Below are 12,097 nucleotides of genomic sequence, written 5' to 3' on the forward strand. Positions count from 1 at the left end.
ACCCCCTGTAAGTACTTACTTGTCACGTCCGATGGCTGCAACCTCACCATCTACAGCCCAGCCAATAAAAATTGAATGTCAAGCTACCAACACCTGCACACTACTTTCCCATAGACTGAAATAGGACATTGCTTCTGCAGTGCAGGTCTCATTCAAGTCTTATTCAAAGAGCAGCTAGGCACAGGATTTTTACCAGACTAATAAAACAAAAGGTTCTATTGGTTTTTAATAAACACTGCTTTTTTGGTGGCAGGTGCTTACTTACTTTCATTCAATAAATGACAAGTTCAGTGAAAGTCTCCTACAGGTCTACTACTTGTATTGTAAATTATTTTTGCCACTGACATATGACAAATGAGCATCACCACTGTTTGAAATATAAAATATCAAAGGTTGGTAAATAAAGGGAAAATGCATCTAGGAAAAAATTAACTTTAATTCTGTACAGTCAGAGGCTAGTCTGTCAGACCACAACAAGGGTACTTCATCCAACTCTCTCTCAGGGCTGCACTGTGGTGTACAGAAGAGACGGGAAAGCAAAATTAACACGATTTAAAAAAGATCATACAACAGGACCATGGCGTGGCCCCCCTTCTCAGTCAACTATGGTAATAATTAAAAAACAAATTAAATATAAATAAAAACATTTTTTATCACAATGCAACAGGTGCTGCATCTAGGGCTAGGCCATGAGGCAGATTATGTGGCAGATCCTAGTCTTGTTTTGGCAAGTGATATCCCAATGTCTTCGCCTCTTCCATAGTTATGCTCTCCTTCATTCTCCAATATACATACATCCCACTCCTACACACAGTCTAGAGACAGCTGCCAGAATTATACAAATTAAATTAGCCATGTAGTTCACCTGCTTAACAGGCAATTATTGTGATCTCTGCTGCCATGTTTAGTGGCACACTTAATTATTACCTGTTTGTAAAGAGCTTTTTGCTCTATCTAACCCTTGAACTGGGGTAATAAATGACACAGTCACAGTCCTTTTCACTGCCATTTGGCCCCTGCTGCATCTGCTCCTGCAATCAAGGTTTCCCCACAGTGTTTGACAAAGTTGTCATGATGTTGCCAGGCCAATAGCTCGGATGCCCATGTACAGTGTTTTGGTCATACACTACTATCATCGAGCAGTGGTTCCTTGCCCTCTGGGAGGTGAGCTGGGGGCAAAAGTGCATGGCTCTGAGCACCATTGTTATGCTTCTTATGAGCACCAGAGCGTAGTGTAAGGCTGGTATGTTCCGGGATAAAGAGTGCCACCAGCAAAGACAGCAAAACAGAGCAGGCCCCAAACAAGAATGGTGGGCCAGGGATGATACTTCTCTGTGGATGGGAAAAGAAAGGAAAAAACTGTTAGGTTGTAGACACAGAGAGGGTAGATCATAAACCATATCCATTCAAAAGCATATTTTCTCATTAAAAGGTCCCCATAGAGCAACAATATCATTATAAGGGTCTGAAACAACATACTTGTGCACAAGCACTGGAATAGCTGCAAATTGCCAATATACAAAAGGCTTCTAGTGTCAACTGCTCATCCTGTTGTAGCACGGATTATTAAAAGAATCTATATGTGCAGTAAACACTTCCTAAATTGCACTGCTGCCCATGCTTACCTCATCAGAAGGGTTGGCCATGTTGGGTTTAAGGACCTTGTCAGAAGGCTCCACATCAGTCATCTCATTAAGCTCTACATGGAACAAGTAAAAGACAAAGCCATAGAGAGCAGGTCCCAGTCCATTGCACAAGCCACGGATACCAGTTACCATTCCCTGCACTACACCTGTGATTGGGAAAAAATGAAACTTTAAAACGACAAGCATCATCTTTTATGCTTTAAACTTTAAAATTATACCTAGTGTGTGAATTATACATTTTACAAGGTTTCTATATCACAGAGTATATAAATGAATGTGTCAGACTAAAAATGAAGTAGTAAACCAACCAGTAAAATTAAAAAGGTACTTATAAGTTTGTTATACGTTACCGCACAAACAAGTATGCATCTGCACAAACATCTTTGAAACCGATTAGGAATACTGAAAGCTGATATGATTTGCTTCATGGCAACCTAATGGTCATGGTTAGGCTGATCAGAGTTCCATTATATTTGGGAGAAGAAAAAAAATATTGCTTACCCATTAAGCTTCACATTATGTTTGTAATGGTATGTAGAAATTGTAAATAGACACGTTGCCTGATGACCTACCTTTAACCACTTGCCGACTGCCAGCAGTACTTTTACTGTGGACAGGTAGCAGCTACAACCAAGCTGCATACCGGTACGCTGCTCTGGCTGTACCAACACAGGATGCGCCCCCCCCGGAATGCAGATCCCGGTAAATGGGACCTGGTGGTTATCACAATGCTAGGAAAGCTGTGTATGAATCATACTGATTCATAACCACTCTGCGATTGGCCCACAGCTCTCACATGGTACATGGGCCAATCACAGCACCCTGTACTATGTGATCAGCTGTAGCCAGTCACAGATCACTAGTATTTTGAACCGTCATGAACTTAACCCATTCATGACAGCTCAAAGCAAGCACTTCATTGCAGGAGAAATAATCAATATTGCTGTTGCAAAGTGTACAAAAAAAAAGAAAAAAAATCCCTGATCACCCCCTAGAGTCGTACAATGCTACTATGGTAACATTGCACTACTCTGATGAAAGTATTTAAACATGAAGTCATTTTTAAAAAAAGTTTGTTTTTTAAAATGTATTATTTAACTACTTGCCACCCCGATGAGCAGGCAAGCGGCGTCTCTGGGTAAAGTGAAGTACCCTTATGTAGCTATTTCCAAGTGTAAGCACAAATGTGAGCACCCCCCATCCGTCCAGCGAGAGAAGAGAGAATACCTCACTGTGAGTAAAAGCACTACATTTTTACACTTGTGTGAGATTAGAATATTTAACACTTTGATCACCCAGTCATCCAGCCAGTGCCATTAGTACAGTGTCAGTATATATAATTTTTCACTGATCACTGTATTATTGCCAGTAGCGACATCAGATAACGTCAGGGTCAGTTATCACTCCTCCTAGCCAGGGTCAGCTAGCATTAGATTGCCCACACACTATCGTACTCATGCTATAGGTCGCTGATCACCCCCAATACTAGTATACGGTTTGTATGGATCAATACATTGATCATGACCAGAACTATCCAAATGCCTCCTATCCCCAAAAACGCAGTGTTAGCAGGATCAGCCCTGTATCCTGCCAGCACTAGCATTCAGCCTCTCCGTGGTTTTTCAGAAGATTTGTATCAATTGATTGTGGGCCAAAGCAATCTATGCGCACAAGGCCGCCCACACAAATTCAGCTCTTGCCATACAATTCGCATGAAAACCTATTACGGTTTCTGAATTTAAAACATTTTTGAGCCTAACCCTCAACATGGGCATTACAAAAATGAATGAATTGCGGTCATATTGGTCCACAGACCCAATTTATTATATGCCCATGTTCTCTGCGGTTACATACATTCCCAACATGGACCAGCAACGTACTGGTACGTCACTGGACTTTGAGTGGTTATTCCAGGATGATGCCTGCAGAAAGGTATTGTTTTTTTTCAGCTGGCAGTCAGCTTTCATGTAAAAGCAATCCTAGTGACTAATTAACAGCTGGATTGCTTTTGCAAGCAGGGGGAAGGGAAGCCGCTCGCCGCCTTCCACATCCCACCGGGGAACCCGAGAACGCAGCCGGAAGTTTCACTGGCTGACCATAGAGCTGATCGGAGACCGGAATGGCTCCAATCATCTCTATGGTCTAAGAAACCGGAAGCCATAAGCATTTCATCACTCTAGTTTCGTTGGATATAAACCGCGCCATTTTGAAATTCGGAAAGCGTCTGATCACACTGATCTTGGTGTGATCAGATGCTTTAAGAGCAGAGGAGAGATCTAGAGTCTAATAGACCCCAGATCTCTCAGAAAAGAGTACCTGTCACTGTCTATTACTATCACAGAGGATATGTACATTCTCTGTGATAACAATAAAAGTGGAGAAAAAAAAAATCAAACCCCCTGCTTTCCCCCTTCCCACGTGCAAAGGCAAACGCAAGTGTTGGACCCCGTGTCGGTAAGTAAACAGAGGTTGCACCATGCATGCGAGGTATCAATGTGAACGTCAGATCGAGGGCAGTATTTCTAGCACTAGACCTTCTGTGTAAATCTAAAGTGGTAATCTGGAAAGGCTCTTAAAGCATCACCAATGGATATTAAAAAATGTATGTAGTTTGTTGCTGTTATGCGGCTGTGCGCAATTTTAAAGCATGTCAAGTCTGGTGTCTATTTACTCAGAGTAACATAATCTTTTATATTTTATCAAACAATTGGGCACTTTGTGTTTTTGTGCACTGAAATTCAAAAAAAGTGTATTTTTCCCAAAACAATTTGCGTTTGAAATACTGTGACATAAAAAATTGCAACACCCACTGTTTTATTCTCCAGGGCCTTTGCTTTAACCACTTGCCGTCTGGCCGCTGTATATAAACGACCGGACGGTGGCAGTCCAGGGGTGGGTTGTCGTTCATAAACGGCACCTGCTATTTTGGACTGTGCTCGCTCCCTGGGACCTTGCAGCACCGCGATCCGGTGCCCGCTGTGTCCTCTGGACACAGTGGAACACCGATCGTTGTAGGGACCTCTGTGCGAGGTCCCGATCATGTGATCACTGACTGGCCAATCAGTGATCACATGCAGAGTAGTAAGCAAGATGTCACTTCTGACATCATTGCTTACTACGTGTGAAATCTGTGAATGATCACAGAGGTCACATGGTACAAGGCTATTCACAACAGCCTTGTACCATGTGACAAGCTGTGACCAATCACAGCTCACACAACATTTCTGAATGGCTGCAAGAATGCAGCCAGAGAGAAGGAGAAATGATTGCTTTTACAGCCTTTATGGGTGTAAAAAAAAAAAAAATCTTCATCACCCCCCACAAGTAGTACAGTGTCACCATGGTGAACCTGTACTGCTAGGGTGACAGTATGTAAAAAAAAAAAAAAAATAATAATAAAAAATAAAAATGTAAAACATTTTTTAAAAATTTTTTTTTTTACTAAAAAGATAACTGCAAAAATTTTGGCCAAGATTTACGATGAAATATTATTTGTTTGCAAAATCTTATAAGAAAAACACTTTTTTTTCAAAATTTTTGGACTTTTTTATTTATATAGCAAAAAAAATGAAAATCCCAGTGGTGAATAAATACCACCAAAATAAAGCTTTTTCTGTCTCAAAAAAAATTCATATGGGTACAGTGTTGCATGACCGCGCAATTGTCAAAGTGTGATAGCGCTGAAAGATGAAAATTGGCCTGGACAGGAAGGGGGTAAAAGTGTACGGACTTGAAGTGGTTAATAAAATATATGTTTGAGGGTTCAAAGTAAATTTTCTAGCAAAAAAAAAGTTTTTCATGAAAACAAAAAAGGTCAGAAAAAGACTTTGTCATTAAGTGGTTAGAAGAGTGGGTGATGTGTGGCATAAGCTTATAATGTTGGCCCTGAAATGCCAGAATAGTAGAAGCAACCCTTCCAAATGACCCCTTTTTGGAAAGCAGACACTCCAAGGTATTTGCTAAGGGGCACGGTGAGTATTTTGCAGATCTCATTTGTTGCAACAAGTTTTTGGAAAATGAAGAAAGAAAATGAAAATCTATTTTTTCTTTTTTTTGTGCTTTTTCAAAACCCTGTGACAAAAATGATATCTGCAAAATACTCATATCAAATTCCTTGGGGTGTCTACTTTCCAAAAAGGGGTAACTTGGGGGGGGGGGGGTGTTAGTACTATCCTAGCATTTCAGGGCCTTTGAAACAGTTATAGGTAATGGGGAAGTGATATGAGGAAATAGACCCTTTGAAAGCCCAAAAGGTGGCCATTGGATTTTGGGGGTCTGTATGTGGCTAGGCTACCAAAGAGTGTCTCACATGTGGTATGCCCATACTTGGGAAAAGTAGCAGAATGTGTTTTGAGTGTTATTCCACATATACCTATGACATGCATGAGCAATATATCACTTAAGTGACAATTTGTGTACAAAAAAGAAAAAAAATTTAATTTTCGAAAAGCTTGTGGCAATATATAGAATCTTCCATGGACCCACCATGCCTCTCAGCAAATTTCTTGGAGTGTCTACATTCCAAAAAGGGGACATTTGGGGGGGTGGGGGGGTGTTATTATTATAATACAGGATTTATATATCGCCAACAGTTTGCGCAGCGCTTTACAATATAAGGGAGACAGTACAATTACAATACATTTCAGTACAGACGGAATAGGAGGGTGTTATTAATGTGGTGATATGCAGTCAGAAAGTAAAAGCTGTGTAAATTCCACTATAGTTTGTAGATGCTATTCCTTTCACACAAACCAATTAATATACATGTATTGGGTTTGTTTTTTACCAAAGACATGTAGGAAAATACATTTTGGCATAAATTGATGACATTTGTGCTTATTAGATATTTTTTATAACAGAGAGTAGAATTTTTTTTTTTTTTTCAAAATTTTCTGTCTTTTTTTTTTGTTTATATCACAAAAAATAGAAACCCAGTAGTGATCAAATACAACCAAAAATAAAGCTCTATTTGTTTGAGAGAAAAAAAGGATATAAATTAAATTTCGTTTGGGTACAGAGTTGCATGATCGTGCAATTACCAATTGAAATAGTGCAGTGCCAAATAGCAAAAAATGGTCTGGTCAAGAAGGGGGGAAAACCTTCCAGGGGGTTAAGTGGTTAAAGGACTTAAAAGTGTAAGCCTTGTACTTCCAGTTTGCCTGCAGACGTGTCAGTATTTTTCCCACTTCCACCAAATATCTGAATGGACCGGAAAATCAGCCCTTTCATAAGCAGGAGCCTCACTGTGCTGCTTAAGGGGAAGTGCAGGCAACCCATAAGTAGAAGGCTTCAGCTCTTCAGGAAGTGTCTGTTTACAGTGAAATAAGCTGATAATTCTACAAAGACAGCATCAGCAGTGAGGGCAAGTGTAAGTGGATATTATTGAGATTGCAAAACTGATACTAGTAGATTTTAAAAAAATGCAATGTCAGGGTCTTTTTAAGCCCTGACACATGTAATGCAATTTTCACCTCCTAGACCCAATATAGCTTCCTGGGAGTCTGGCAATTGACTTTTGAATGAAATGGACATTAGTTTCTTGTATTCATTTGGAAATTGTGGATGGGAAGGGTTGCTTCAAATATTTTAGAATTTTCAGTAAAACTACTTCTGAGATTAAGTAGCAATCATGTTTGGTCCCATTTTTTTTTTTTATATAAAAAAGACCAGACTACAACACTAACCAAACATCTCTTTGCTGTGTACATAAACAGTATCTATTCATGGAGGGTCACCCCACCATTTTCACATGGCTACAATTCAGTAACTCACCCTGCTGGTCAGGATCTGCATTGCGTGACACTATAGCACTAATAGCAGGGAAGGTAATGCTTGACATTGCAGCTACTGCTCCTGCAGCCCACATCATCCTGAAACATTAAAAACGATGTTTTAATAAAAGTAACAAGTACACTAGCAGCAAACAAGTTACAATTTGAGCCATGATTGGCATTCCAGCTCCTACATACAACCAACACATACTAGTACATGGATTAATCAGCTTATATATTTTTAAAATGCTTTCGATTTTAACAAAACATTACATAGCCCTTCCTGGTTTCCTATAAGTATTTTATGTGCTCAATCACCACTGTAGGAATAGTTATATGGGAAGGGGTTAAAGCATAACTAAAAAAAACCCCTTTTTTAAAAGATTTTGATAGGGTGGAGATTTACCCTCTCTATTTGTCCTGTTTACCATTATCACTGAAAATTTTAATTAAAAGAAAATGCCAAATTTTGGGCTGTCCCCAGAAATGTGATAGAGGGCACATTGATTCTGGTGATCTGGGGGACTCCAATGGATTCTCTTAATTTGCATGAATTTCCTCCCACTCCCTGTTTTGGCAATGGGACAGTAAGTGACTGTAAATCTTAGATGGCACAGATTGCCACAAAAAAAAAACAAAAACCTGACAGGTTCTAACCCTCCATTACACTATCCAAAATGAAAAAGAAAGTTTTGCCTTTAGTTTCACTTTCAAGCAGTTTTCTCAACCTTTTCAACACAGAGTAACCATTGAAATAACTTTCCAGTATCAGGTAACTCCTGCTAAAAATTACTATATCTAGAACTCATGACACATTAGTGAGATAGTCAGCAGGAAAAATGCTCCTTACACTTGTGATCACTAGGAAGAATTAATCCCTTATAGATGGCTAAAAAGATAAATGATGTCAGTGGGAACTTGTGAGTGCGAAGACATCTCTAAAAATAATTATGAAAACGTAAAGTATCCCCACTACATATGACATATGTTCTAACAAGGGATTGGACCATTGTGATATGCATGTACGTTGGTTGCATTATGTTTGGAGCAATTGGGAGGTTTTTTGGCAGAAAACGATGTATATGCTTGTGTATACACAAAAAGGTATCTGTCGAATTCTGGCAAAATGGAGAGAACAGATTGATTTTACTACATGTAATGCTGTGTATTTACTGAAGGAACATAGATTGAGCACTTTCCAAGTGCAGCTGCTCTACGGTTTTGTAAAGAAGTGAAGCTCTGCTGACTCCTATCATCCAATCATGTGCAAGCAAAAATGCAGCTTTTTAAACTTTTCTTGAATTTAATTGAGTATTCTTTGTAAAGTGAAGCTTTACCTCATTTACTAAGCTCTAGAGCAAGTTGCAAAGTGCACGGTGTTTGCCTTAAAGTTGAAAAGTTTTTCATTTTGGATACAGTACGGCTCATTGGGGAGGTTTACCTTCACTTCTTGTCCCACAGCCAAAACAGGAAAGGAGAGGAAATCCCTGCAAATTAAAGGAATCCCCTGGGGCCCCATTGGAAAATTTCCTCTCTATTACTGTTCTGTGAACAACCCAAAATTTGAGAAAGGAGGTTGGGGATGTCTCTATGCGCACAAGCAAACACATGTAGATATGGATTTTACCCTCAAGATGAGGTACCTGAGAGGACAGTACACTTTAAGGTATAATGAGCTTTGAATCCAGTCTTGCCCATAGGGAGAAAGCTTATGGGTTTGCCATGAGTGTAGCATTCAGGTGTATAGGTAATGTCTATCCAGTAAAACCATATTTTGTTGAATTGTTCTTTTTTGTAGTTTTAATTCAATTTGTTTTTCTATAGCATTTTTCTCCCTGGGGACTCAAAGCGAAGTGAGCCAATTAACCTACCAGCACGTCTTTGGCATTTATGGGAAACAGGAGTACCTGGAGAAAAAAAACAAAAAAAAACAAAAAACACACAAGCACAGGGAAAACATTCAAATTCAATGCAGATAGTGTCCTATTTGGGACCCTAGTGCTGCAAGGCAGAAAATTTGATCACTAAGCTGCTCCTGTGCTGCCACTGAAGCCACCTTGAGCATTTAATCACTTGCAGGTTTAGAGCAGTCAGTCCCAGGCTGCTGTTGCCAAGGAAGAAGCTAATCAAGCAGGAAAATTTTAGGACCATCATTCACAGTTAATTTTAGATTGAAGACCAAAAAAGGCTCAGCATCACCTAAGGACTAACTGGGGACCAAAGCTTGTCACGGTTTCATGATGTTACACAAAATGTAGGGTTTAACATGTCTGATATCTATTTGCTCAACACAATCTCCTCTTATTTTTTTTACCCAAAAACAATCTCCTCTTATTTTTTTACCCAAAAAATTATTATGGGTTAATATGGGTTTGAGAGAGTTTTGCTAATAAGTGCGGAAATTGCAACTACCACCAGGGTTCTGCTTTCAGAAAACATGATTTTGGGGTTTTACACAATCTGCAGGCCTAAAATATGCAATTTAGCATGTGTGAAAAAATGGCTCTGACAGAAAAAGGGTTAAGGAGGTGATGCATTTTTACTTGGTCCCACAAAAGATCCAAAATGGCACAGTAGGGGCTCTAGCTTTATAATAAACATGAGGGCAAAGAACGGGCAACCCTGCATTGTACCGTTGCAGAATGCAAAGTGGTCTGATGTGACATCATTGATTTTCACAACAGCAGAATGTTGAGAATTTCTAGATATATACCCCCACTCCAAGTACTTGCAATGCTTCTTTCACAAAGGTCCAATCAACTTGATGAAAGGCTTTTTTAGAGTTGGTCAAGAGAAGCAGTGTGGTGAGCTAAGTGCATCATGTTGAAAGCATCTTCTGCCTCTCTACTAGGGACAAAGCCCATTTGGTCATTGTGAGAAATCTGTTGGATCAATAGAAGAAATCTACTCTGGAGTTTTGCAAATAATTTTAGCATTGGGTCTTTCCATTTCTTTGAAAATTACTGTAATGATAGCCACTGGTGTATTTACAGGAAAATGCTGATTGTCAAGGACCGCGTTGACAGCCCTTACAAAATGGTGTGTCAAAAGTTGATGGAATAACCTTTAGTAGAAAAAAACTGAAACTATCCTACTCAGGGGCTTTATGAGCTATGGATTCTATAACTCCAGCTAGTTTTGCCATACATCGGAAGAAAGCGAGATTTAGGCAGATATTGACTGATTTTGTCTGATTTTTTTTTAGCGGTGTAGTGCTCTGTGCCGATGGGGATCAATTGTATAGGTCATGGTAAAATTCTAAGAAACATCCTGCTATCTCTAAGCTCTCTCTTTTATCTCACTAAGGGCTCTTATCAAAGTTCTACCAGTCTTGTTCCCCTCATTCCAAATCACCTAAGACTAGAAGCTGGAGGCAGCAGTGTCTGAGAATCACAAGGCACATATACAGCTATGAGGCTGCAGACACATGAGTGCCTACACACCCTCACATATCAGGAAGCACACTCCTATTTTTCAGGAAGATTTCCAGACAAGAAAAAGGTACATTTTTACATTTTCCCTAAACCACGGTAATTTTTTTTAGTTCAGTTCCACTTGTACCTGACCTCCCCCCCAAACTTAGTACATGTGTATATTTGTTGTAGGTGTTGTGGTATGTTGAGGTTAAGATCTGCTGTTTACTGTGTGGATGCATGTTGGGGTTCAATAGAAATACAGTTGAACATCAGCTCACTACAACAAGCATGAACATGAACATTCAAATTAAACTGTAAGGATATAATGGATCTATGAAGATAATGATATGCTGTAAAAGCACACCAGTGCATATAGTTACAGAATGAAAAAAATAAGGTTTTCTTATTTACCATAAAATCTATTTCTTGGAGTTCATCGGCAGAAACAAGAATTCAGATCCTGTCAGGTTATATTACTGCTTACAGGAAGTTTACTTTCTCTTTCTTTTCCATTGAGGGACACAGGAATTCAGATGCAGTTGGGAAATCCAAAAGCAATTCAACTGAAGGGAGGGGAACAGCCACTGACAGGCTGTGAACCATCTACAACTTAAAATTACCTGAAGGACCAATGCCTGAGTTAGATGAGAAGCCCCTGCAAGACAGAGGAAGCTGTCAACAATGAAGGGAAGTCCACAGAGAATCAACATGATTCTGAATACCAGGACAGAAGAGATCACTGCCAAGAAGAATATGACTCCACCCGAAGAAACACAGCCCCTAAACCAGCAAGAAGCTTTGAAACAAAAAACAAGATGTGGTCAACAGAAAAAAAAAAGGGATAAGTCCCCAGGTGAACATGTACCTAGAGGAAACCTTGGACAAAAACAACAAGTCCAAAACAACAAGACCATCTACATGTGAAGGCCCAAGCCTTACAATAATAAGAATGAAGTTGCCTGGCCAAGCAATTTGTCTTGCAAATATAAAGAATCAAAAAATGTGAGGAAACATGATCACACAATAATCCAAAAGGATATCAAAGTAACCCTAAGACCGTTTGAGAACTCAGGGATGCTATATCTGAAGTGAGCCTGATAACAGAAAAAAAAAAAAGGGAGGATGCAGTGAATTAAAAGATACCCCTAAAAATGTTAGCAAGAAGGAAAAGTGTATCACAACCCTACACTGGTATGAGGGAACACCAAAGGAACAAGAGGATGAGCAAAACCATCCACATTAACCCCCCCCCCCCTCCCAAGGG

The 12,097-nt window shown here is 39.6% G+C and overlaps 1 protein-coding gene across 1 annotated transcript in view; it reads right to left on the reverse strand.

The window, feature by feature from the left end:
• Positions 1-418: 418 nt before the first annotated feature.
• LOC149441346 (solute carrier family 71 member 1-like) overlaps positions 419-12,097 on the reverse strand; it is a 61,727-nt gene continuing 50,048 nt past the window's right edge. Inside the window, exons 10-12 of the mRNA XM_089657463.1 lie at positions 7,419-7,516; positions 1,626-1,792; positions 419-1,332 (exon numbers count right to left, since the gene is read on the reverse strand). Of these exons, the coding sequence (XP_089513589.1) occupies positions 1,120-1,332; positions 1,626-1,792; positions 7,419-7,516 (478 nt within the window). The 3' untranslated portion in view covers positions 419-1,119. The remainder of the gene's footprint in view (positions 1,333-1,625; positions 1,793-7,418; positions 7,517-12,097) is intronic.

The sequence above is a fragment of the Staurois parvus genome, unplaced genomic scaffold (assembly GCF_062004578.1).
Source record: "Staurois parvus isolate SC_StPar_1 unplaced genomic scaffold, SC_StPar_1.0 ptg001003l, whole genome shotgun sequence".
NCBI lineage: Eukaryota > Metazoa > Chordata > Amphibia > Anura > Ranidae > Staurois > Staurois parvus.